At 32.3% G+C, this 27,786-nt stretch overlaps 5 protein-coding genes across 5 annotated transcripts in view; 2 read left to right on the plus strand and 3 right to left on the minus strand.

Annotated features, from left to right (window-relative positions):
* Window positions 1–3,505: 3,505 nt before the first annotated feature.
* Window positions 3,506–3,667, minus strand: HELRODRAFT_153603 (hypothetical protein; the record flags this gene model as incomplete). Its single annotated transcript, XM_009021551.1, has 1 exon — window positions 3,506–3,667. A coding segment is annotated over one exon (162 nt), but the record flags the coding sequence as incomplete, so codon positions are not given.
* A 792-nt stretch (window positions 3,668–4,459) lies between these two features.
* Window positions 4,460–10,154, minus strand: HELRODRAFT_184988 (hypothetical protein). The gene is made up of 15 exons (XM_009021552.1): window positions 10,092–10,154; window positions 9,419–9,532; window positions 9,145–9,225; window positions 8,842–8,967; window positions 8,520–8,687; window positions 8,089–8,193; window positions 7,750–7,819; window positions 7,438–7,537; window positions 7,181–7,312; window positions 6,771–6,868; window positions 6,430–6,512; window positions 6,100–6,158; window positions 5,238–5,774; window positions 4,605–5,188; window positions 4,460–4,584 (listed from the first exon to the last, which is right to left on the minus strand). Exons 1-13 carry the CDS (start codon window positions 10,137–10,139, stop codon window positions 5,630–5,632), a joined length of 1,329 nt encoding a protein of 442 aa, XP_009019800.1. The 5' UTR covers window positions 10,140–10,154; the 3' UTR covers window positions 4,460–4,584; window positions 4,605–5,188; window positions 5,238–5,629.
* A 186-nt stretch (window positions 10,155–10,340) lies between these two features.
* On the plus strand, window positions 10,341–13,676 carry HELRODRAFT_161658 (hypothetical protein; the record flags this gene model as incomplete). Its single annotated transcript, XM_009021553.1, has 7 exons — window positions 10,341–10,364; window positions 10,546–10,764; window positions 11,063–11,155; window positions 11,396–11,456; window positions 11,889–12,007; window positions 12,387–12,452; window positions 13,635–13,676. 7 exons carry the CDS (start codon window positions 10,341–10,343, stop codon window positions 13,674–13,676), a joined length of 624 nt encoding a protein of 207 aa, XP_009019801.1.
* An 814-nt stretch (window positions 13,677–14,490) lies between these two features.
* On the plus strand, window positions 14,491–15,086 carry HELRODRAFT_161659 (hypothetical protein; the record flags this gene model as incomplete). Its single annotated transcript, XM_009021554.1, has 2 exons — window positions 14,491–14,920; window positions 15,007–15,086. 2 exons carry the CDS (start codon window positions 14,491–14,493, stop codon window positions 15,084–15,086), a joined length of 510 nt encoding a protein of 169 aa, XP_009019802.1.
* Window positions 15,087–23,230: 8,144 nt separating this feature from the next.
* HELRODRAFT_65985 (hypothetical protein) overlaps window positions 23,231–27,786 on the minus strand; it is a gene marked incomplete at both ends in the record, with an annotated part of 9,144 nt that continues 4,588 nt past the window's right edge. Inside the window, one exon of the mRNA XM_009021555.1 lies at window positions 23,231–23,520. Coding sequence (XP_009019803.1) covers window positions 23,231–23,520 — 290 coding nt within the window. The remainder of the gene's footprint in view (window positions 23,521–27,786) is intronic.

The raw sequence follows: 27,786 nt of genomic DNA on the forward strand, positions 1-27,786 counted from the left end.
GATTTTTTTTTACATATGTGGTTAAAGTCTATGTTCTTATAGGTATGTATGTACATTGTATAGTATATATCAATGGATGAATTTATAAGATCTTTTTGTAAATTTAAAAGAAAAAAATTGTAAAACAATTTGAAAATAATATGAATGTGTGTGTATGTATGTGTGTGTGTCGTGTGTGTGTGCATGTGTGTCTGTGTGTGTGTGCGTGTATGTGCGTATTGCCATGTACAAATTTTTTTATTTACCTGCTAATATAATTTGTTGTGAGATGAGAGTAAAACGCGCTTCATTCAAGTTGAGAATGAGCTAATGGACTGTTTCACTTTATTATTTATTTATTTATTTATCAGTTTATTTATTTTTTTTTATTAGATTTTTATTTTACTTTCATATTTTATTATATAGCATTTCAAGATTTTGTTGTATTTTAAATGTAATTTGTGTGCGTGCGTGCGTGTGTATCTGTGTGTGTGTGCTCACATAGTTTATACTTCCTTTCTACGCAGAATACCAAAGTTGTTTTATAGTGAAATTTTTTTTAAATTTAAAAACAAATCATAATTTTATTTAACACATGAATTAATTTTTTTTTCACATATATTTGAATTTTATTCTCCAATATATCTCTTCTTCTACGTTATGTACTTTATTAGATTATTTTTTTTAAATAAATTTTAAATCTGAACTTTTATCTTTTTTAGTCTTTTTTAGTCATTTGTATAAAGCATTTTGCCCATATATATATATATATATATATAATATACCGATAAAAGGTAAAAAAATATGTATGTACGTGTGTGTGTTTGTGTGTGTGTCTGTGTGGTGTGTGTGTATTAATAGTTTCGTTATGCAATACCCCGCTGATTTAAATAAAATTAAAATAATGACAATTCTGTAACACAATGAGCTGTGTGATGATGACAAACGTTCAGGATCCGGGTTTATAAATGAAGAGTTTAACAAGATAAAATTTTCGTAAATTTTCTATTTAAATTAGTGAATAATTCAATTAATGATCCGGAAGATTAATCGAGTTCGACGAAATATCTCAGGCTCTACCGTAATTTATTTTGCTAGCCAACATATTGAATTATGTATAAGTACGTCAGAAACACACCAAGATCATGGAATACCTACACAAACAACATACATACATACATATACATACACATACTTACACGTATACATATGTTTGTTACACACACACACATTTATTATTAAACATAGATATACGCGTACCTCTGCTTTGGTACGTACGTGTTTGAATTTTGCGTGCGTGTGTACCGCGATACAATCAACCGATTTATTTTATTCAATAAAAAACTTGCAACATGACCGATGAAGTTTTTAAAATTGTACGCACACGTGCACACAAATACACACACACACGGATCCTAAATATTTTTCAAGTAGAACATTTATTTCGGTTATTCCTTTTAACCTTACAACACAATATATAGATGAAGGTCAAGTAGGAAGACGTGGCTAGTGATGGTCACAGTTGTTAAATTTTAACCCGCGATTTCAGTTGTTGGAGTGCGTTTTACGATGGTTTACGGTTTGCGGCTATTCAAGAACTTCTACATAATACTATATAATACCATTGCACTATGGATGAAAGCATGCAACAGATTAGGTGACAATTGACACTTGACTTTCATCTTTTACTGTTGTACTCATGCTAACGTGTGTGTCTGTGTGCACGTGCGCGTACAATTTTAAAGACTTCATCGGTCATGTTGCAAGTTTTTTATTGAATAAAATAAATCGGTTGATTGTATCGCGGTACACACGCACGCAAAATTCAAACACGTACGTACCAAAGCAGAGGTACGCGTATATCTATGTTTAATAATAAATGTGTGTATGTGTGCGTGTGTGTGTGTTTGTTTGTGTGTGTGTGTAACAAACATATGTATAACGCTGGTACGCATTTACTAAAAGAAATTCTAACCACTATTTTACTATTACTTTCTGATTTAATCTACTATGTTCAGTTATCTTCCGATTTACACATCATTACATACACACACACGCACACCAACACGCACGCACACCAACACGCACACATACAAACGTTATACAGTTTAGTTACGCACATTATTACATTGTATAACACGTTCACCATTGTCGATAATAACAAACGAATGATGGGGGATGAAATTTATTTACATTCAATTTTTTTATTAGTTGATTTTGTTTGGAAATCCTTCTTAGATATCATACATCGGCTATGTCTATTTCGTTTTTATTCGTCATGTCATGTTATATTACGTTTCGTAATCTTTCATCAATACATAATCTCATTTACTTACAAACGATTGATAGTTAATTAAAAATTGGGCGATTGATGAATCTGTTGATTGACTGACTGAATTTTTGATTGATTGAATAATTGATTGAATGATTGATTTGATTGATTTAATAATTGGTAGATTGTGAGCGTTAACTGTAAATGAACATTACACAAATATAATATATATACATAATATTATCTATCACCCAGTTCTGCCATACACATATGTATATACTGTTTCCATTTCCAGTATTACACTATTAGATTATATATAAATATACACTTACATACATATTACACATTCATACAAAGAAGCATAAATATACACATACGTACACATATATGTGTATACTATATACAAATACATACATATTTGTTTATACGCATTACGTTGAACGTATTGCAATTGTTTTGTTTAATTTCTTCTTTTTTAGAAATTCCATAACATATATATATATATATATATATATATATATATATATAATATTGATGATGACGGTAACATGATGTGATTGAACCACGTGATATGATGACGTGATTAAGCCACGTGATGTGATTAACATTACTCTTACTATACATTATTGATTTCTATATATATATTTTTTTCAATGCTTCTTAGTTTTACAATAAAATACAATTAATAATAACTATAATAGTTAAAATAGCAATAATGAAGAAGTTGATTTTTTATAAAGATCATGAAAACAATGAATTAAGACACACAAAAACAGACAGATGTACAGTACAGACATACAAAGACGGACGCTAACACACACACACGAAATTTATATGTATATATGCTAATATAAAGAATATGAAGTTCGAAGTTTTTACTTAATTTTATTTTCAAAAGTGCAAAATAAATAGATGAATGTTTTAGAAAATATGATCCACTTTTTTTTTTAATAGAAAACAAAATTTGCAGTTGCTTGAAAAAATTATAACAATCGGGCAATCAATGAAGCTATCAACCTCCATGTGTTGATGCGTCATTCATTATCTTGTTCCTTCATTTAACCTAGCGAATGGTTAACAATAAAATGAAATAATATTTCATTGCATTGTAGACAGAAAACCGAAAGGACATACAAAATTATGAACCAATTAAACTGCGGGGTGTCTAAATTCCACATAGATGTCAACAGCACTTCCCTCTTCATCACTGGTATGATACGCGTCAATTTCTACAATGCCTTCGATTGGACAAGAAACACTTTGCACACACAGAGGACAAACACCTCTAAGTTTAAACCATTTTGTCGCACAGTTGACGTGAATCGCGTGTCGGCAAGGAATTTCGTAGATGAAACTTTTCAAGAGAAAGTCCTCCAAGCAAATAGGGCACTCGCTGTTTAGGAAGGTCCCATCGGCGTAGAGCGCAATAGGATCGCGATAATTGGTATTAGCGCGGAAGTAATTGTCAGCGTAAACGATCCGCCCTTGGATAGCTGGACCTGGACTTTCATAACTATAATCCCATATTTGGACTTGACTCTCATTCGATAAGACGGATTGATACGAGTTTTGCAAATATTTTAACATTTCACACCGTTCTTCAGACGTTATTAGAAAGAACTTGCTCAGCGGCCAGTCAGAATCTTCAGTAACCTTTACTCCAGCAGCATTGTGGGCTATCAAAAAAACTTCGCGAGAAGAAAATTCAAAGGCTTTGTATTTCATCTCTAAAAATTCAATATAAAACTTGGCTTTATCGATGTCTCTGTTGTTTAAAAAAATTGGAATATGACCATTTAGTAATTCTATTACGCTAAATTTTGCGTAAAAATCATCCAGCGGTACCTTCATTTCTTCTCTCTTTCTCGATATGTAATTTTCCAACCCAAATTGGATACACCAAATCTAAACGGCAGAAGGAGTTTCCTGAATTTTATACCAACTGCCGAACGATTGTAAACTACACTATTTATAGGCAATTGTTAAAATTGCCTATAAATTCACCAAATCTCAAAGTGAATAAACTAACACCATACATAGAAATAGATAGAGACAGTAAAACCAAAGATTATCAAAAATAAAATCCTATGTGAATAAACTAACATGATACAAAGAGACAGATAGATAGAGACAGCATAACCAAAGATATGATAAAATATACAATCGAGATTTTACAATCAAGTAACAAAGTCGACTTCAGCAAAGTTTTTCTTACAGACCCATTTTTGTTTTCCAATAAACCCCTGGCTAATAAAATTATTAAACAATATAATCGTTAAAAAATAGATGATTAATGATAACAAAGTTGATAATATTAGTAGAATTTTAAACAAAGTTAAACGAAGACGATGATGACGTCGGGAACTTTTTTGATATTGATGAGAAACAAACGATGCAAGGACAAAAGTAATAATAAGAAAATTTTTTTAAATATTAAATAATAAAAAATAAACATTGTGAAAACGGAAAATAGACCCAAAAAAGTTAATAATAACAAATGAATAGCCAAATAAAATCACTTTACAAAGTTAGTTTTATTGAAACTGTTTCAACAACCAACCACAAAAGGTATGAAAATGATAATTTTCCAAAAAAAGTTCTTTTTTTTGCATTAACAATTTTTATTATTTTTTTGATAGTTTAGTCTGTTTTTATCATTAATATTAACTTACACGACTTGAATGTTGTGCTAATTTTTGCCGCTTTAGTCAGAGCCAGTGGCGGATCTAGAAAACTTTAACGAGAGGGTGGGGCAAGATCTGTGCTAGTGTGGCTGTTGAACTTTTTTTGCTTATTAGGTTCAATTTTTGGTTGATTCTATACATAAAAGGGCCCGGTCCTCTTTCTGGCTTTTGTTAAAAAAAAGCTCACAACAACGGGGAAGGGAGCACTGCCACCCCTCCAGATCCGCCACTGGTCAGAGTGTTAACTTTTTCCAAGAAACAAAAAAATTATTTAAGCGTAGATGTAAGGTTAACAATAGCACAATATGAACTTGTAGAAAGGGAGATAAAAATAAGACAGAGAGAAAAGGAGAGAGAAAGAGAGAGAGAGAGACGCACACGAAAATAAAAACGGACTTAATTTTTGAAACCTGCTAAATTGTTTGTTGTTCAACGATTCGTACCAAGGGGTAAAGATAAATATTAAAAAATTGATAAATTGAAAATACAATTAGGTTAATAATAATAACAATAATAATAATAATATGAGTAATATACGACAGACAATGGAACTACAGTTAATGACAAAGGAGTAATGATAAAATAAAATACAGTAAAAACGTTATTGGCGTTTGTTCAGTGATGATAATAATTATAATAACAAACTAAAAAAATTACAATAAAAATATAAAATAATAATAAATAGGATTCGCAATCAGGCCATCCTGCTGACGATGGCTTCATGAAGGGAGGAGAGTTGATTGGCCCACTTGTGAACAGCGTTGTACCTGGCTACCCCCGTGTTCTCGTGCTCAAGTTCTAGCAACTGGTTCACTTGGTCTATCCTACCTCTAATTGTACTAAATGGTGGTGTAGATGATGAAGATTATGGTGTGGTGATATGAGATTGGTGATAAGAATGATGTGGTGATGTGATATGATGATGGGGCCATATGATAAGAATAAATTCACGTGCTAAGGTTACTACTATTCTGATAAGGGTAGCAATAACAATAGGCTCGTGGTGAAGCGGAAATGATGATGAATATGATAAACAGAGATAATATTAACAAAGATGATGATTGAAAAATTATGTGATTACACAGTAGAAAGATATATTTGGTTACTAAATGAAAAAAACAATAGGTGACTGTGAAACAAACTATGAACAAAAAGATAACTAACTTGTCTAAGATACAGGAAACTAACAAACACTCAACTTCGTTGACATCTATGTTCAACTCCTGTCATGAGGTGGTTTTGTGTTGGTTGATGTGGTTGTTGTGGATGTTTATGGTAGTGGTTGTGGCCGTTGTGGTTGCTACTGATGTGATTGATTAATCAATTTATCAATACCATTTAAGTTAATCAAACATCTCATATCTAGATAATATCAATGAAGAGAAGCTAAAATGAATAAATTTCATAATTTCAATTAAAAATTAATAAACAACTAAACAATAAAAGTGAATTCTATTGAAAATTAGTTAACAATGATAACAAATCAATTCCAACTTGAGATATGAAAGGAATATGTATGCGTGTGTAAGGTTTGATCAGCTTGATGAGTACTTGCGTCCTTATGTTCCTCAGTAAGTCTGTTGGTTGTTGTTGCAAAAAGTTGAGACAGTAACACCAATTATTTCGTCGTTTCAACCCATAATGGTAGACATTTTTAAAGATAATTATTTAAACAAATTTACTGTAGAATTGCAAAATGAATCCATTAAAAAAGAAAAAATTGAATTAATTTAATGAAAATCAAAAATAAAACAACAAAATATAAAGGAACTATAAAACTAAAACCGAAAATCCCTAACAAAAATGTTAGCCAAAGCCAACTCTATCTTTCTCACCTTCAATGTGCTCCCTAATAAATGGATCCTCCATTATATTTTCTCTGTTCGTTTTTAAGATCTTCTCAAAATCGCATATGTCGTTGTTTTGGTAGGCGCTGTTGGAAAAACAGAATGAAAGTTTAACAAATTAATTAAAGGAATTATAAAGTTAAATGACTAATTAGGCAACAAATCAGCCATGAAATATATTGCAGCAAGAAATAAGATCACTATTGTAATCTACAAAAATGATTAACCAACAAACATTCAATCACTCTATCAATCAGGCAGCCAATCATCAATCATTTTATCAACCAGTCAACAAACTTATCAAACGGACAAACAGATATGATGATAAAAACTTAGAATAATATTAAATCAAACATTGACCATCATCACTTAAAAATAAATGAATCATGGCGCCTGACCTGACAAGATTGGTCATGGCTAATATTTCAGGATTATTCTTGTACGGCTTGGCCTCCTGCGAATCAAACGGATTGATACCTGACTTCATGAGCATGTTGGCTAGTACCAGGTATTTCAGGCATGTCGTTCTTCTGCATTGGTTTTTATTTGTTGGATACTTTTTACATACGAATATGCGTAGACTCATGGGTATTTTCCGTGTTAACAATAAGTATGAGACAAAAAATTTTATTTTGCAAAAAAATTTGAGAAAGACCTAGGGCTTCCAGATTCATCGTAATTTTTGAAGGCCTCAAAGAAGTCGGTGTGTGCCTTGCCATACTCACCTTCGCGAAGGTGCATTTTGCCGCCGCACTCTGCTCAAAGTCATTTTTGTATATTTTGTATTGTTTGATATTTGTACATTTTGTATTATTTCGAGTTTGTATACTATACATTGTATTGTAATTATGAACATCTCCTTTTCAACAGCTGACAAAATCAATTTTAAATTCAATTGATCATAAAGAAGAGTTTTTCAAAAAACTGAATCCAAGAAATAAGAACAAACAAAAAAGACAGAACCAACCCCTGATAACGCCCATGATAAGTGGATGAGGAATGGCTGACTTAATGTGCAATGATTGTTCATACAGAGCCTTTGGAAACAATAATTTTTACTTTATGATTAGTTTTTTATCAAAGTTTTTACAAATTCGTGACACTTCTCAATTAGTAAAATGGTTTTAAATAGAAGAAATATGAGAATCTGCATGTTATAAATTTAATAATAGCAGTTAAATATTTTTCAGAAATATGAGCTTGTTGAAATCAGTAAAGAAAAATGTTTACAGATAGTAAAATACTTTTTAGATAAGTAACAAAAATAAGAAATTAAACGAATAAATTAACATAAAAATAAGCCTACTTTTAATTTTTTGTTATTTTTCTGTGCTGTATACATTTGAATTTCTAGGGCATATATTTCTAGAAGCTGTGTCCCCTTCTTCATGTCATCCTCACCCTCTTCTGTCTATCATCCAGATTTGAGGAAGAACAAAATAATACAATAAAAAAAATAATGACACCATTACATTCTTTAGGAATGCCACTAGCATTTCATTATTCATTAATTAAGTATTGAGCCATCATGTAAGTCATTAACAAAAGCCTCAATCGAAATTGACAATATCAGTTCCTTAAAACAAAATCACCAATAAACCACTGTTCATTCATCTCTATATTCATCCACCTGTATTTACACATTCATTTATCTGTTCATCCAATCATCTTTCTATCTGATCATGCATTCATCCATTCTTCCATGCACATTCCAGCACCATCACCAATCACACAGACCTGACAAGAGCCATGTAGCTGTCTGATGATCTTCTGAAGTTTTGTCCAGTCCTCCCTATCAAAGTAGAGTTTGCCTAATTTGGTGTTGGTCTTGAACCAGAGCCTCTCATTCTTTGCCTCCTTCAAGGCATCTAATGTCGTCTGGTAAAAATTTTGTAGCAAGTCAGCCTGTGGGATGGAAGACATTTTATGAAACATCCAATTCAATATTTTTCATTGCAAAATAATATAACTAAAAGAAGTATGATAAATAACATAACTGAAAGATGTATGGTAATTTTTTTTACAACAAGTAACAAAGAAAGCAATCTAGAATTCAGACCTGTTTAGATGTTGAAATGTAATCGAGGATAGAGTTAATAGACTTTTCAGAATAATTTCTCGTGACAGCACTCTTGATGTATGTTAGGAGTTGCTTGTATCGACTCATCATCTCTCTATGTTGACCCTGCATAACAAATTGTGTACCTTAGTTCAGAACATGCCAAAAATTATAGAAAAAGTAACAAAATGATGACCATATCCTTTCAGCGCCTTTGAGTTGCATTAAAGGGCGCTATATAAATTCTCTAATAATAATAATATAAAAAAATGATACAATCTAATTCAAGAATTAAATACTTACAAGGCGAAAATTGATTTTAATCATTTGTTTCAAAGCTTTAAATCCCCAATCTCCTTTGTCCTTACCCTCCAGGTCAAGGACCTAATTTCATGTTGGATTTATAAATTTAAATTGTTAAAAAACATATTTCATAGATATAAAGCTTTTATTTTTTTTTTTAGCATAAAAAAAATCAAATAATAATAATTATTATTACACAACAAAAACAAAAAAGAAACTGATTGAAGGTATCTGTTAAAATGAGTGGGAAAAAGATAATGCAATAAGTATGAACCTTTTGAAAATTCTCAAGGGCAGCCTTTGGATCATCTTCCTTCAGTGCTTTCGAGTTGTAATACTGGTTCTCCAAATCGACATCCGGCTCTGAATTGCTATCTTCTGAATATTCCTGCAATTTACAAAGAAGTAAAAACAAATCAACACCAATGTATCATTCAGTTTAGTTTAGCATAAATATCAAAATACATTTTTGGGGTAAAATGTTTTTAACTTTTATTAAAACTCATAAGATAAAGAGCACATATTAGTCATATTTTAACAATTTCAATGCTGTTTCATTCATTCATACAGCCCATCTCTTTATAATTTATATGTACTTTCTTGTCACAAACTCATAATACAACACAAAGAAGTTGAATTGAAATTGAACAATTAATATTAGAAACCAAACAGAAACAACCCAACAAAAAGTAGCATTAAATGATTAAATTCATCACCAAATTTTCTATTCAGTGTTGTGCTATAATCACATTTTTTGATGAGCAATTTGTTGGAATTTTAGTTGGTTGGGCACTGCTGGAAACTTCACTTACTTTTTACTTCTGCACAAAACAAAGCAGCCACGAGAGCAACGCGGCATTTTGGAAAATTTTATAAATTATACTTTTAGGAACTAGAATAAAATCGTAAACAAGATATAAACAAAAAATGGCGAACGAAATGCTAACTAGGTCATATTCTTCATCTCCAACCATGTAGTCGTCGGCATCCGACATCTTGGAAGTTGATATATTTAGTGAAAAACTAAAACTAAACTTAGATAATAAATTGAAAACTTTTTAGGCTTTAAACACTAAATTATAATCACAAGCAAATTTAGGCAGCAAAAACCATTAATTTTTGTTCACTCGTTATAAGTAAATCGATTTTCATTTCTTTAGTTTTAATTTTCGATATTTTAAAGCAATTAAATCGCCATGACGACAGAAATAATATCACAAGTACCTACTCCACCTATCAGTTCTACAGACCATCATGATCGTATGGTCTTAGAGAATCTAATATTACATAAATAAATGAACAAACGATAAAACAAACGAACGAACAAACGAACGAACGAAAAAGAGGATAGGTACATCCATAGATTCAACAAATAACATACAAGCAAAATGCCTGTTCAAGGATAAATTGGATGTATTAACACTTCAAGAAATCAAATGCATCGGAGAATACACCTGCGATATAACGAGTAAATGGAACTCAGATGGTGGAGAAAATACAGTAGAAGTGGTTGCTGAAGCAAGCGGTATTTACAATGGAATTTTGTGTAAGTACAAAACCGTGAGTACCATCACAGCTGACTTTGAAACTATTGAAGAAAGATACTATGAACTTCTTCAAGTAACATGATATTCAATATAGTGCATGGATATAGATATATGATATAGTGCATGGATATATTGACATAGATATATGATTCAGTGCATAGATATATGGATATAGATATATTAGTGACCCTAAAATATCAACAACTGCAACAACAACATGGTTTTACTCTATGTTTATAACACTTGGGTGAATGTATTGTAGTAATTTTTAGTAATATTACTTATATTTATATTTTCTACAGTGAAAATTTGCCAAAAATTATTCTCCATTTCAATCGTATTTGAACGAAAGTTTTTTTTCTTCACACTAGCTTTCAAATACTGACATGGAGCGAACTGTAACAATAAAAAAGAAAGATTTATTCGATTACAATTACAAAATCATAACATCTAGAAAGAAGAAGGTAGGCATAGACATTTTACATGGTGTATATACACACACACACACACACACACACACACACACACACACACACACATATATATATATATATATATATATATATATATATATGTATATATATATATATATGTATGTATATATATATATATATGTGTGTGTGTGTGTGTTTGTGTGTGTGTGTGTGTCAACAATTTCACTTATTTAATTATTCGACAATTTTATTATCAAATGTTTAATTCAGATAACCTCGAAATACAAGCGAGTTATCAGCGGGGATAAGAAAACACAATTTTTATTCAGAGGTTTGGTAATGAAGCATACATAATCTTAAACTTTCTTTGAAATTCTTCAAGTACACTGGGTAATTAAGTTTTTCTAATTAGTTTTACTTATTTTTAGTTTGTTTTTTCTTTCGAAATTTCATTCGTTTACTGATTAATTCATTCTTTCAAAGATTCATTCGTTTTCTGATTTATTCATTTATTTTATTCGTCCTGTATTCATTTTCTCATTTATTAGCACATTCACTCACTCAGTATAAATTCGCGAATAATACACTAAATCAGGCATCATCGTTCCAGGCTTCTCTGAAGCTAGAGAATCAATCAAACAGAACCGGCGCATAGATCAATCATAAAATAGAATCCTCCACTCATAAATCATTCACCTTTTACATACCACACACACACACACGCACACACCACACAAACACACACAAACAAACACATACATAGGCGCGCAGTTGTTTTTGGAGCGTGTTTTAGCAGTGGAGAATGTGGACTATCCCCAGCCTAAACTCAACTTCAAATGCCTTGCCACAGACGACCACCATTTTTTAGCTAACCTTACCTACGTTATTATAAATTTTAATTAATAAAAATATAAATAATTAATTATTAATTAATAAAAATAATAATTCCTTCTTAATTTATACTTCATCAAGCGTCTGTTAATTATTTTATAGATGTATCAACAGACACCGTCATAATTATTACCTTTATTTTAATTAAAATACTTGTGGTTGTCAGTAATTGAATTGTATGTATTTCCTCTAATCAACAAAAAACTTTCAGAAAGTTATCGAAAAGAATTCTTTTAGGGTGGGAGTCCTATAGCCCCCCAATAGGACCCCACCACTCTGCACCGCACAGACCTTTTCTTTTCATACTTTTTTTTCAAAATATTAGTTGTCAATATTCGAAATTTTTCACCGAAAATTTCTTTCCCAATAGCGAAAATTAACAGTAGAAGACATGGACGAGAAAAATTATGGAAGGCCAGTTAGGGAAAAGTGCAAAGTCAGTCTGGTGAAAATAATAAAACCGTGCGTCGGTAGTGAAATAGCAAGTGTTGTTTGCTGTCTAGAAAATTTTCAAAATGATGACGACGATGACGATGATTATAAACAAGAGACTACCACCGCTACTACTACTGCTGCTGCTGCTGCTGCTTCTACTACTACTACTACTACTACTGCTACTACTACTACTACTACTACTACTGCTACTACTACTACTACTACTACTACTACTACTACTAATGATAATAATAACAATAATAATAATAATAAATATAACAACCACGATAAAATTAATAACAATGATAATAATAATAATAATAATGAAGATTGTGATGTAGATATTTACTATATGGATTTTAATTGTAGTGGGTTAGTGTTATATGTAATGTATAAAGTTATTATTGTTATTATTATTATTATTATTGTTGTTGTTGTTGTTGTTGTTGCTGTTATTGTTATTATTACCATCAATTTTTATAGTCAATTAATGTCATCTAAATGGGTAATTTATTTATACGCATGTAAGCAAATTACACTCAGGCAAATATGAAAATTACATGCAGATAAGAAAGTTAGGTAAAATTTACCTGTCGGCTCTCTCTGGGATGATGCTCTGGAATGAACAGATGAACGCTCAGTAGCGTACTACAGTATTAGAGAATGAAAAACAGATAATGTCAAGAAAGAGTAGAAAGAGAGAGAGACAAAAGGAGAGAAAGAGAGAGAGAGAGAGAGAGAGAGAGAGTGAGTGGAAGAGGATAAATGAATAAAACAAAGTAACCAAACAAAAACAACATAAGAGCAAGATGAAGAAAAACATAATACCAACAATGAAATATGGCGAAACGCATATATCCAACCAATCAAACTAAGGCACGCAATTTATGAAGGAAAGAAAGAAAGATAGATAGAAAGAAAGACGGAAAATAGAAAGAGAAAGAACTGGAAAAGAATGGAAAAGAAATAAAAAGAAAATGAGAAAGTAATTTATGATAGAACGGTGAGAACAGGGTAAGGTGTTTAGAGCGCGAATATGTAAAACAAATGCACTCCCGCAAATAAATAAACCCTTTGGTACGAGGTATTTACGTGTTTTGAGGTGGGACATAGAAGAGTGAGGCTTTATGCATAGGTATATATTTAATGAAGTATTTTTTTTTTATTATTCTTTAAAAATCAGGATCTGACAGACGCAGAAACTGAACAACATGCAAGGCAGTGAAACAAAATTAAACAAATAAGTGAGAAAATAAATACAAAAAGTGGGGAAGAGAAATGATAAAACATGAAAAATTAAATATGTTAGAATAAAATAAATAATACCAATAAGACAAATAAAAGAAAAGTAATTGACAATGGAAATAAAATAAAGTAACAGAGTATTTAGGTGTTTATGTCATTTTGCTTATGATCGTTTATCGTGTCGCATTTATGTTTACTTGTGTTTGTATAATCTAAAATGTGTAATTTATGTGTACTGAATTTGAAAAAGGCATAAAAGTGATGAGGAAGATGTATGTGTGTGTGTGTGTGTGTGTGTGTGTGTGTGTGGTTCTTTGCGCTTGTATGTATGTATGTTTGTATGTGTGTATGTATGTAATTTTTTGTATATAAATTTATGTATGTTTGATGGATGGCCTCTCTGAACATTTATCAAAAAACCAACATCGTCACGGTGAACATTGTGCTTGTGCTGCCATTTCTGAGTATGTGTGTATGTGTGTGTGTATGTGTGTGTGTATGCGTGTATTTATGTGTGTATGTATGTGTGTATGTATGTATGGGTGTATGTATGTATGGGTGTATGTATGTGCTTGTGTGTATGTATGTGTGTTTGTGTTTTATCAGTATTTATGAATTTTTGTGATGTTTGTGATATCTATGATATTTATACCATTCTATCATTCCATCTTTAATTTGTATGAGTTGCTGGTACGTCGGTTATATTTATGTATGCCTTAAGATCGATCAGACATATTATATATGCATTGACACAGAATCACTGCGAATAAGAAAGTAAGATATGACGTTTCGGAATGTCTATGGATGATGATGAAGAAGATGATGACGAAGATGATGATGATGAAGAAGATGATGATGATGATGCTGCTGATGCTGATGATCAAGATGATGATTTATCGATCAGGTGTTTATTGAGGCAAGTGCATCTTGTATCTCCGGTGTTTATGATGCTACCTGGTAGTTGCTTCTGGAAGAAGATGATGGGAAACGATAACGTAAACAACAATAACAACAACAACAACAACATCGACCGTAACAACAATAACGACAACAACAACAACAACAACGACCGTAACAACAATAACAACAACAACGACTGTAACAACAACAACGACCGTAACAACAACAACGACCGTAACAACAATGACAACAACAACATCAACGAAAACAACAACGACATTAACGGCAACTACAACTTCAATAACATCAACAACAGAATAATTAGTATGTCTTACAATGTTATTTTAATTTTTTTTTCAAATAATTCTTCCAATTCAGCATAAATAAATAAAATAAACCCCCACCAACAGATAACAACTCTCCATTCTTTATTGATGGCGATCCTCAATTGAAATCAATGTACGAAGAAGCCAAGGTTAATAATAATTGATAAAAATAATAATAATTAATAATAATAATTAATAATAATAATTAATAATAATAATCCGCATGGTGCCTTAAGCTTTCCGACTAAACGCTCCGACGACTTTTTAGGCGCTCCGTAATTTTTTCAAATTTTTATTAGTATTGAATTGGATTGATTGGCGTGATATCATTTAAGGAAGGAGTTTTTCATTGTTTGTGTGTGTGTGTGTGTGTGTGTGTGTGTGGTGTTCTTTTGCTTGAAAGTTTTGAAAATATATTTATTTTTAATTTAAGATAATAAATTCCTAAACGTGCATCCGTTCCGTCATTCAATTTCCCCAACCTGATCTACTTTTACTAGCTGCAATTTGTTCAAAAAAATTCTTATAAAATAATTTTGTAACGAAAAAACAAAGTTTGGGCTGCTTTTTGTATTTTCTGTGGGCCATCAGACCTTGCTGACTGAGTGAGTATGGCATTAAAAATTGCCACAACAACGTCAATTACTCTTATGGCATTTTTTTGAAATTTAATTTTTTTTAAAAACGAACGCTGCTAATGGCGTCTGACGACTGGTGATAAAAGATGATAGAGATTTCTAAGAAGTTACTGATAGCTTAGTTAAGATCGGATCAAACGTGATAAAAAAAAATGTTTGGCGTCATCATCATCGTCACCATCTTTCATGACGTCATCGTCACCATCTTTTCTGACGTCATCGTCATCATTCAGCGCCATATTTTATATGGCTAATATAACCGTCCAACCATAAATAAGGTGACACTTGTTTGCGTCATTAAAAATCGGCCAGCAAATCAAAACAACAACAATAACAACAACAACAACATCGACAACGTCATCAGCTGCAACCACAACAACGCCAACCACAACACAACCACCAATCATGAACACCGACAAAATCATTACCCCACCACCATTACCAATTGCCATAATTCCTACAACAGAAATCAACCATTTCCGGTTACAACACTTATTTGAAACAACTACAACAACAACACAACAACAACAACACAACAACAACAACAACGTGCGCAGTTTGTTGTCAGATTTTCTCCAGCAACTGCTAATCCTGAAACCACGTGACGTTCTCGAATTTTCCAAGAACTATTTCATACTTTTGAGAAATGATAATGATGGTGCCGCTGCTGCTGCTGATGGCAAATGTTGGAGAAGATGATGATGATATCGTGTCGAAAAATGATGATAATAATGATGATGGCAAATGGTGAAGGCGAATGATGACGATGATGGCAAATGGCAATAAAGGCGGTATGATGATGATGATGATGATGTCGAGTAATGATGGTGATGATGACGATGATGTCGAGAAATGATGATGAGGAGGAGGAGGAGGAGGAGGAAGTGACTGAAATGCAATAAACGGATTTGATGATTATGATGATAATACTCCTATCATGAAGACGATGATGGTAATGATGATGACTTGTTATTGTTATTATTATTGTTATTTTTATTATTGTTATTATTATTAGTAGTAATAGTAGTCGTAGTAGTAGTAGCATTTTAATTTTTACAATTCAATGGTTAACAATTTATGTTTCAAAAATATATTTTTATTCTTCGATTTATAAATATATGAATGATTGAATGAATGAATAAACGAATTGAAAGAGCAAGAGAACAAATGAACGAATAAATGAATGATTGAATTAACAAATTAATTAATAATTAAAATTATTAATGAATAAATGAATAAATTAATTTTAAATAAATATTAAGAGAGAGAGAGGAGAGTTAATAATATTATTAATTATTATATATATATATATACATAGAGAAAGAGAAAGAGAGAGAGAGAGAGAGAAGAGAGTAGAGAGAGAGAGAGAGAGAGAGAGAGAAAGAGACAGAATCTACTGAATTTCTAGCACTAGCAAAGGATAGTTTTTTGTCACATTTTTCAATATTTCTAACCAAACTTTCATCGTCATTATCTGTTTTATTAAAGTTAGAATAATATACAGTTTTCCAATCCATTCTCGAGTGTATGGGACCTATTTCGATTCTTCAATCATCTTCAGTACTTGTTGCATTTTCACTAGAGAATAGGTATAACCCAAGCCTTTGTTCCTGACATTAGCATTTATTTTATCAGTGACTTTGTCTTAACTATACACTGTCTACTGACCTTAACCCTAGTCATATACACTCGAGAATTAATTGGAAAACTGTATATTATTCCAACTTTGATAAAATAAACAATGGCGACGAGAATTTGGTTAGAAATGTTGGGGAATTCAACAAAAAACTATCCAACGCTAGAAATTCGGTAGATTTCATTAATTATGGTCTTTTACCAGCACATGCGCGTATTTGTCTGTTTGTGTATGTGTGTGTACGTGTGTATGTATGTGTGTTCGTATAAATCCACGTTAAACGCTTCTATAAATGAATTGTCGTTGAAAAAAATTTTTCAGTCAATTTTTCACCAATGAACAAAAATAAAATATAGATCACTTGCTAATGATAGTAATAATGATTACAATGTAAATAATGGTAACGATGTTAATTAAATAATTAATTTATAAAAAAAAAAACAAACAACAACAACGATAATGAAAATCAAAAAACTGAACCAAACTAAACGAAACTCAATTAAAACGAAACGAAACAAAATGGAAAAAAATCAAAGTCTCGAAAACGGGAAACAGCTTTTCCCAGTACGGCGGTCCGGCTAATGGCCACAAGTTGAAAGTAGGGATGTGGCAGGCTGGTGATTTATTTAGAAAATGACGTAAGGGTCTGAATTTATTGCTGTCGTGTAGTTGCTGGTTGCTACTGTGGCCACTGTGGCTGCTGCTACCGCTGCTGCTTTGCTGGACGCGGGAGTTGTAGATCGTGCCTGTAAAATTTATTGAAAATTTTATTTCAAGTAAATAATGGTTCTGTAGTTATTAATTATTACTATTAATACTTTTGCATGTATCTTTTCTCATTAAACTGACAATTAAGCTATCAAATTTATACTATTTCTGTACGATTCTTTTGTATGCATGTGGTATGTTATCAAGGTGTTTGATGATTGACGATGCATCATAACACAAATATGTGTCTGTATGTTTTTGTGTATGTACTGTGCGTGTGTATGTGTGTGTTTGTGTGTCGGTGCGTGGGTGTGCGTGCATGTATAATTTGTATTTTCATGGGTATGCATGTGTATGTGTTTGTATGAATATGTATTATATGTTTGTATAGTATGTGTGTATGAGTGAGAATGCGTGTTTGTGTGATTGTGTGTGTGTGTGTTCTGTGTGTGTATGTGTGCGTCTTGTGTGTGTATGTGTGTGCAGATGTGTGTGTGTGTAGATGTGTGTGTGTAGATGTGTGTGCGTGTGTGTGTGTGACTAGCCTACCAACCGTAGACGGACTAAGTAGAGAGTGGCAAGTGTACATTTTATTATACTTACGATGTATCGCAAGAAATCTGTGCATATCAGTGTTAGCCCATTGTAAGGAGAAATATTTTGAGTGCTTGAACCGGTTCATGAACGTAATGGGCGTTTACACGTTCGTGTTTGTGTGTGTGTTTGTGTGTGTTTGTGTATATGTTTCTGTATTGCTTCATATGGCTATGTATTTTTATGATTTTTTGTTTGTTTGCATATAGGTTAGGAGATGGTTTGCCGGTTTTATGTCATTATACGTACTGTGAGATTGATGTGATTAAACTTTTTATACAGTAAATAAGAAGTGGAATGAAACAAAGAGAGTAAAACAAACTGAACGAATGTGTGGGAAGAAGGGATGAAGAAGAATCGAAAGAAAAAAAAAGTTGGAAAGAAAGAAACGAAAAAAAGAAAGAAGGATGGATTGAGTGAATTTCCTGGTCGTTGAGTGATGGGTATGAGATGAAATGTTCAATTTATCATTAGGCCTCCATTGTTCTTCTGCCTTTTACAAACGAATGATGAAAAATAAATTAAAAATTAATTAATTAAAAATACAGTAAAATAAGTTGATATAGAAGAGGAGTAAAATAGCAGAGATCAGCCAAGAAAAAAATTAAAAAAATTATAAAATCAAAAAAGAGTAGGTTATCGAGTGCTGACGACTTCATCCGTGCAAGCTTCAGCACCATGACAGGTGTTTGTGTGTGCGTGTGTATGTATGCTTGCGTGCGTGTGTGTGTGTATTAGTGTGTATATATATATATATATATATATATATATATATATATATATATATATATATATGTATGTACTATATATATATGTGTGTGTGTGTGTCGCTTAAGTTCACTTTTAGTTGGAGAAATTATTGATGATAAGTTGCTCGGAGTTTTGCCGGCAGGCAGATGACTTCATCAATCGTGGCTGCCTGGTATGGTGACGTGTTTGATTTTTTGACGGTTGGAAGATCGTACGCGCGCAAACGTGTGCACGTGTGTGTGTGTGTGTGTGTGTGTGTGTGTGTACACTTTGATGTAATCCTATAAATGTACCCATAAACACTACTTATACTAGAGCAAGGTATTCAAGGTATTTTTGTACACAAACGTGCAATGTACATACACCCTTGCTGCATGCTTGTGTATTCAAATGTGTATGTTCCCGTGTGGTGTGTGTGTGTGTGTGTGTGTGTGTGTGTGTGTAAGAGAGTGAGTGTGTGTATTGTGGGTACATGTGTGTATGGATATTTCATGAAATATTCATGTATCATTTATACATTTGGGTATTAAAGATGTAAGTGTGCAAATACAAAACGATTGCTTCGTTAGCACGCGCGTCTTTGTGTATAAATAAATGCAACTTAGATGCATCGGAAAAATAATTTTTTTTGGGAGAAAAGTGTTTTTGTTAAATAATAAGATGAGAATGAATATTGAATGAAGATTTTATTCATCCCTGTCCTTATGTGAATTTATTTTTTTATCTAAATGTTCATTATATTGAATTTTTTAATCATTTGTCAATTTTTGTATAGATGTGCATATGTATATGTGTGTGCGTGTGTGTGTGTATATGTGTGTGTAGATATGTGCGTATGTTTAAATGTAATTGTATTTTTTTGTTTGTTTGTATGTGTGTCACTTGTATGCGGTTTCTGGTTGTGTGTTTGTATGTAGTTGCGTTTGTATGTGTATCTGTTCTTGTGTGTGTGTGTGGTGTGTGTGTGTGGTGTGTGTGCGTGGTGTGTGTGGTTTGTGTGTGGCGTTTGTGCGCGTGTGTGTGTGTATTAAGTGTTGGTGTTTTAATAATTTAAACTTTTCAGATCGCTTGCTTAAGCATTAAAAGTGAATGGAAGATGATTGATTGTCGGCCAGCAAAACTTCCAAATTGCGTTTCTCTCGCTGCACTATTTCTTCTCCCTCCAATCATTTATTCTCCCTTTCTTTCTTTTTCTCTATCTCTCTTTTTTCCTTTTTATCACTCTGTATTTTCTTTTTTCTCTCCCCCCCTCTCTCTCTCTCTCTCTCTCTCTCTCTATTTATCTATCTCTCTTCTTCTCTAAGTTTTTGCAATTCATTTCTATGGCTCTTTTTTTCGTTTTTGTATTTTAAGAGTAAAAGAAAAAGAAAGATAGATAGACAGAAAGAAAGAAAGATAGATAGACAGAGTGATAAAAAGAGAAAAAATGGGAAAAAAATAATTAAACGAGAGAAACAGGAAAAGAAAAACTACGAAAAAGAGATAGAGAGCTAGAGAGAGAGAAAGAGAAAGATAGAGAGAGAGAGAGAGAGAGAGATAGAGACATAAAAAGTAAAAGAAAGAAAGAGAGAAAGAGAAAGTGAATAGAGAGAACAGAAAAAATGATAATACCCCCGCTAACTGAATTTTGCAACGCAAATTCGCCTTTTTAAAAACATTTTTCTTCATACTATATTTGAAACATTTTAATTTTTTACCCAGAATTCTTTAAATTTATAATTTTTTTAATTATCCATATTGATGACTCAAATTATTTTTCTGCTTATAAATTTTTTGTAAAGAATTTCTTCAAATACAACAATTGATGATGATACAGCTTAACTTGAGCCTACCACTAATGAGAAATTTCATTTCAAATTCTTCATAACTTTTGTACATACACACACACCACACACACACACCACTCTCTCTCTCTCTCTCTCTTTCTCTCCTCTCTCTCTTTTACACACACACACACTTACCTTACATACACACACACACTTGCTCACAACACACACACACACAGCACACACACCCATACACAAACATATTTAAAAACTTCAAAACATATAAATTACTTTTTTTAATTCTCCAATATCAGTATAATTGAGAGAAAACAAAATTTGTTGTTTAAAATGTGAAAAGTATGTTAGGCGAGGTACAAAGGAAATGCTAATGTTTCCATTCTTAATGGAAAACTGATGCGACTAATGCATGCACTGGCGCCACACATCAGTGACGTCAACATTCTTGCATAGACATCAACGACGATGACGTCAACCGGAAATCCGTGTCATCAACCGGAAATCGTGTCATCAATCGGAATCCGTGCCATCAATCGCATTAACGTTACATTACCATTATGACGTCATTACTGTCATTACAATGAAATTGCATTGTTAACCGTAAAAATGACATTAACAGGACATTATTGAGAGTGTAATGACATTAATTATTGTGTCATTAGCAGTTAAGTGACAATATTTCTGGGTTATTAGCACAACAAATGACATTAACGTTGTATCAGAAAGTATAGAACGTTTGTTATAAAATTATATTGATATTGATGTTATTAAAGCCTTGTTTTCAATAAACAAACGAAAAAGCAATTAAATAACAGGAATATAATTTTAAAGAAATAAATAAAACATTTAAAATGAGAAAAAATAAAAAAAACTTGTTTTTTATAAGAAAAAAAATATAAACGAAAGCGGAAAGAAAATTAAATCGAAAAATATCCGATTACGTCATGCTTAACAATGATAAAAACAACAAAAACAACAACCAACAACAACACCTGGAGGGAAAAACAGACAGAGTATGAACCAAAACAACAACGACAACAGCAACAGCAACCAACAACAACCAACAACAACAACAACAGCTGGAGGGAAAAACAGACAACAACAACAGCAACAATAACAACAACACACAACAACAATAATAATAATAAACAAAACAAAATTACCCCTTTTCCTAGCAGTTGGCGATGCTGAAAATAAATTCAAAATATCCATTACAGTCGTTAGGGTTTTTATTAATTTTAAAATTTCAAAATTAAACAAAAATTTTCTTTAGTCTTCTTCTCCTTCTCTTTTTTCTCCTTCCTCTTTTTCTTCTTCTTCTTCTTCTTATTTTTTTTACTATTTGAAAATTCAAACTAAGACCATTAAAAAAATTATTTTCCCAGCTGAATTTTTTTATTTTATTTATCGCTTCAGCACTTACTACTGCGGAATCCCCGCCAAACTTTTAATGAGCGAGGTCATTTTTAAAAGTTGTTTTTAGAAAAAAATTTCAGAAAATTAAAAAGAAATAAATTAAGTTAATTTTGAGATTGTAAAAAAGACTGAATAAATAGATGGGAATGTTTTTAAGGATATTGTTAAATGATTTTAAACGGTACATTTTTTAAGGTTTTAAAAAATGTTAGCATGTTTTGAAGGCTAATCCTGGAGTAAAAAATTAAAAAAGACATTTAATCCTTTTTTTTCTAACATAATCAATTTTATTTATTTCATACACTTCTCAATCTAATTTCAAAATTTTGCTTGAAACAACCAAACTACTTACTACTATTACACCGTAACAAGCAAGAGTTTTATTAGCCAAATGATTTACTATGTAAGAAATATTTTAAAATAAGCAATTATCAAGTTATTGAACCATTAAGCAACCAGATATCAAATTAGTTACTCGACCGGCCATAAACAATTCAATCAACCAACCAGCCAACAAATCAACCAACCAACAAATCAACCAACCAGCCAACAAACCAACCAACCAGTCAACAAATCAACCAACCAACAAACCAACCAGCCAACAAATCAACCAGCCAACAAATCAACCAACCAACAAATCAACCAACCAGCCAACAAACCAACCAACCAGCCAACAAATCAACCAACCAACCAACAAATCAACCAACCAACAAATCAACCAGTCAACAAATCAACCAGCTAACAAATCAACCAGCCAGCCAACCAGCCAGCCAAGCATCCAACTAACGGTTGATAATATGAACGAATATTGAAGCAGACTTATTGCCAGACGAGATGCAGACATACTCGCCCTCATCCTCCAGCTGGACATTTTCAACATCCAACAAGCTGGTCAGCAGCCTGGTCTCTATTTTTTTCGTCACCAATATCCTTCTGCTCAAGTCGGAGCGCACAATTTTTCCGTGGCGATACCATTCTAAGTTGAGGGGGGGTTCAGGTCGGCCCGTGGCGTTGCATTTCAGTTTGAGAGAGTCCCCTTTCTCAATGTACTCCGTGCCTGAAACTTCTACGGCTGTTAGTGGATGGGCGGATGAATGAATAGAGGGAGAAATGAATGAATGGATGGATACATTAATGAATAAATGAATGAATGAATGAACGAACGAAAAACAATGAATGAATACGTGGATTCCTGTGAAATTAAATGGATAAAATAAAAATAAAGTGAATGAATGAATCAATTCATAAATGAATCAGTTGATCAATATAATAATTCATGTGACTGAATGAATGAATGATTCAGTAAATGAATGAATGAATGAATAAATGAATGAATGAATAAATGAATGAATGAATAAATGAATGAATGAATGAATGGATAAATATTTGACCTGCAAGAATAACGCATTGGTTGGCAATAGAATGGATAATTGAATACACGCATGAACGAGCAATTAGATTGCCTATCCAATAGATAGACATTTTCGTTATTATTATTATTAATATTATTTTTACTATTATTAGTGTTGTTGCATTAAGATGAATCATTATCATTTAACCGTGTGATTGATTAAACAATGAATGAATGGACAGACGGGCGAATGAGCGAATGAATTATGAACAAATGTACAAAAAGCAAATAAATGAGTGAAAAAATGAATGAATGAATGAATAAATGAACGAATAAATGAACGAATGAACGAACAAATGAATGATAGAATGAGTAAATGAACGAACGAATGAATGACCGATTGAAAGAACGAATAAACAAACGACGCAGGGAAAAATTGCCAAGAACGATTGATGTATTACTAAATGAATGAAGAGAGAAATAAAAGATTGAATGAAGGAGAGGCAGATGGACTGATTAGATGGAATAAAATGAAGGATAAAAAACTGGACATCTCGAGGAATTTGGATAGTAAAAAATGTTGCAGTTCTACATTAAAAATACCCACAAACAAGCAAATTATTTAACAAACTAACGAACGAATGAATGAACGAACAAATGAATTATTGAATGAACGAACGAACAAAGGAACGAATGAATGAATGAGAAAAGAACGAACGAACGAACGAATGAAAGAAAGAAAGAATGAAGGAATGTGTCTAATGATTGTTAGTGACACCTCAGACTGCAGTTAAAAGGCTTGATAAAGGTACCAACTTGTTATTTCTATTCCATCCTGCCTTATCCTATTTATTCCTGCTTATCTTTTTGATCCAGTTAAAATAATTATTATTATATTTTGAATGTTTGTGAACATTTTGCAAGAGATTCATAACACGAGTTTGTACTTTTTTATTAAATTTGCAATGAATTAACTTATTTTCATTAACATACTAAGAAAGAAAGAGGCAGAAGAAATGATTTGAGAAAAGAAAAAGAGGGAGAGAGAGAAATAAAGAGAGAGAGAGAGAGAGAGAGAGAGAGAGAAAAATGGATTGAAAGTACCAGAAAATACATACGAAACAGAACTGGGAAAAAGGGTGGAAGAGAATGAGAGAAAGAAGAAAGAGATAGAAAATAATTTTTAAAACAAAAAGTAGCAAAATTCTAAAAATGGCCATAGATTGTCGGTTATAAATAAGTAATGTTTTCTAATGTGGACTCAATACATTAAGCGCATTATGCGTACAAATTGGCCAGCAACATTAGTTAGCAATAAAATGCTTTGAAATTTTTTTTCTCCAATGGTCACTGGTCAGCTTTGTACGTGCAAATGTATGTACTGTACAGTGTACATACTTTGTATTGTTTCATTGTACTCACTTGCATACAAACTAGCTAACAATGTGTATGTTTGTATACTCTAATAAACAAACATGCATACAAACAAGCAAACGAACAAACATACATACAAACAAACAAACAAAAATACATACATACACACATAAATACATACATTCATACATACATTCATACATACATGCATACATACATACGTACATACATTCATACATACATGCATACAATCAATCCCGGTTCTCAAGGAACCATCCGGCATTTCTGCGCATGATGGTAGGCGCCCGGACGGATGCACACTAATACCTTGGAGAGCCGGCAGATGTTTGGCGTGGGATGTTACGGTCCCTGGCACCCTCGCCGAACGATACGTAAACCTGACAAGTAAAGAATGCGGTTTGGCCGCGGCCAGGGCAGCGGACGAGAAAATGAAAAAATATGGGAACGCCCTCCCCTCGATGGAATTCTTGCCAATATGTATCGAGGTTCTCAGCCCGATGGACCCCAACACCCTTAAATTTCTTAAGGCAATATGCAAAATGATCAGCGTCAGATCAGGCGACAGCAGGGAACTGTTTTTCGCAACTAACCACATTTCGTGCTTGTTGCAGCGGTTCCTGCGTGTCTGTGTGCTTGAAAATATCCAACTGAATGCCGACATGTGCAATTAACGACAAATCAAAGTGTTAATCCATTTGTTACTTGATGTTTGACGGTTCAGTGTCACTCATCATGTTTTGGTTTTAACATACATACATACATACGTACGTACATACATACATGCACACAAACATACATAAACACAAACATACAAACATTTCTTCTTAGGGTTCCAGTGTGGTTATTAACACAGCCTGTGTGGGATTTTATCATTGTTGTCCACATTTCATTGTTGTTTTATCGTTACAATTATAATAATTTTTATTTTTATTGTTATTATTTTTTATTACTATTTTCTCAACTATTTTTACCCGATATTCATCTTTTATAAATTTACATACATTCCTACTTACATACAAAAACATAAAGTTATACATCATGTCTACATACATACATTCAATCATAACTACACGTGCCAAGATAACTACAAAGATGTCTAGAAGCATCCAACCAATTAAACATACATACGAACAAACATACACAGACACACAAACAAACATACAAACAAACATACAAACGAACTTACATAAGCGAATAAATGAAACGTTAATCATTGAATCATTGGGAGGCAATAAGAATTAATTCTTATTATATGTTGTAATTAATAAACTTTTGTGCAGCAGTCCTGATCGTAGTACACACACACACACACGCACACACACGCACACACACACCAACACTACAACACATACCATACTAACAAACTAAACTAACACACGCATATGTATACCGATACAAAATTGATAACATACACAACACACAAACATACATGTATCGTTTGTATTTTGTGTACAGGGTACTACGGTATCTACTTGTTGTATTGTTTGCATCTTGTGTACGTTGAGAAATTCATCCCACTAAAGAGGCAGACTGGTAAGTAGGTACACAGTATGTTTGTCTGCACGAATCCATTAATGAATGAAAATGAGGTAAACTCTTTATTTTATTTTCTATATACGTATGTCGCTTTGTGATACGTGCGTATTGAATGGGTATGATTATTATCAGTTTGTAGGGAATGATGTTAAGTAGAAATTGGGCCCCAAATTTCAAAGGGTCAACACATGTATTTTATAAAGTTGTTATACAGAATACTGGATAAAGATGTTTGTCCGAGTAAAATAATTTTTGAAAATATGATGTATTTTTGTGTAGAGTACCATTTATATGAATGCGATTTCATACTATACCAAGTATTTCATAATACCATATGTGGCGCAAAATAGCGAGCATGTTTTGCCGCACTGTAAGATAGAAACCACGTTCACATAAATCTTCCTTTTCATTAACTGCATGTATGTGTGTGTGTCTGTGTGTGTCTCTGTGTGTGTAAGCACATCCAACGACGCGGCGTTTGTTTTTAATGTTAAACCTGTCAAGCAAGTATATTTTTTCATGCAAACATGGCATTTTGATTTATTTTCTTGTTTGTTTTTTTTTTATTAAAAATGATAATTTTTTCGTGCCAATAAAATCTTTTTTTTGGTGACATCATATAAACAAACGATTAATATTTTTTGACGATAGCTCAAAAACAAATATCCATGCGTAATCTTAATAGTACTATTATTAACAATACTGCTACTGTTGCTGCTGCTACTACTACTACTACTACTACTACTACTACTACTACTACTACTACTACTACCACTCTACTACTACTACTACTGCTGCTGTTGCTGCTACTACTACTACTACTACTACTACTACTACTACTACTACTCTTGCTACTACTACTATTGCTGCTGCTACTACTACTACTACTACTACTTTTATTAACATTACTATAATTATTTACGTGATATATACTATATTTGATTTACTGTGACAAAAAATATAGCTGATAATAATTTTTTGAAATGCAAAGAAAAATCTAATCAGTGGTGCCTGCTCTAGTCTGCTTATGTTTGTTTATTTGTTTGGTTGGGTGTT

This window comes from Helobdella robusta, assembly GCF_000326865.2.
Source record: "Helobdella robusta unplaced genomic scaffold HELROscaffold_3, whole genome shotgun sequence".
Classification (NCBI taxonomy): Eukaryota; Metazoa; Annelida; class Clitellata; order Rhynchobdellida; family Glossiphoniidae; genus Helobdella; species Helobdella robusta.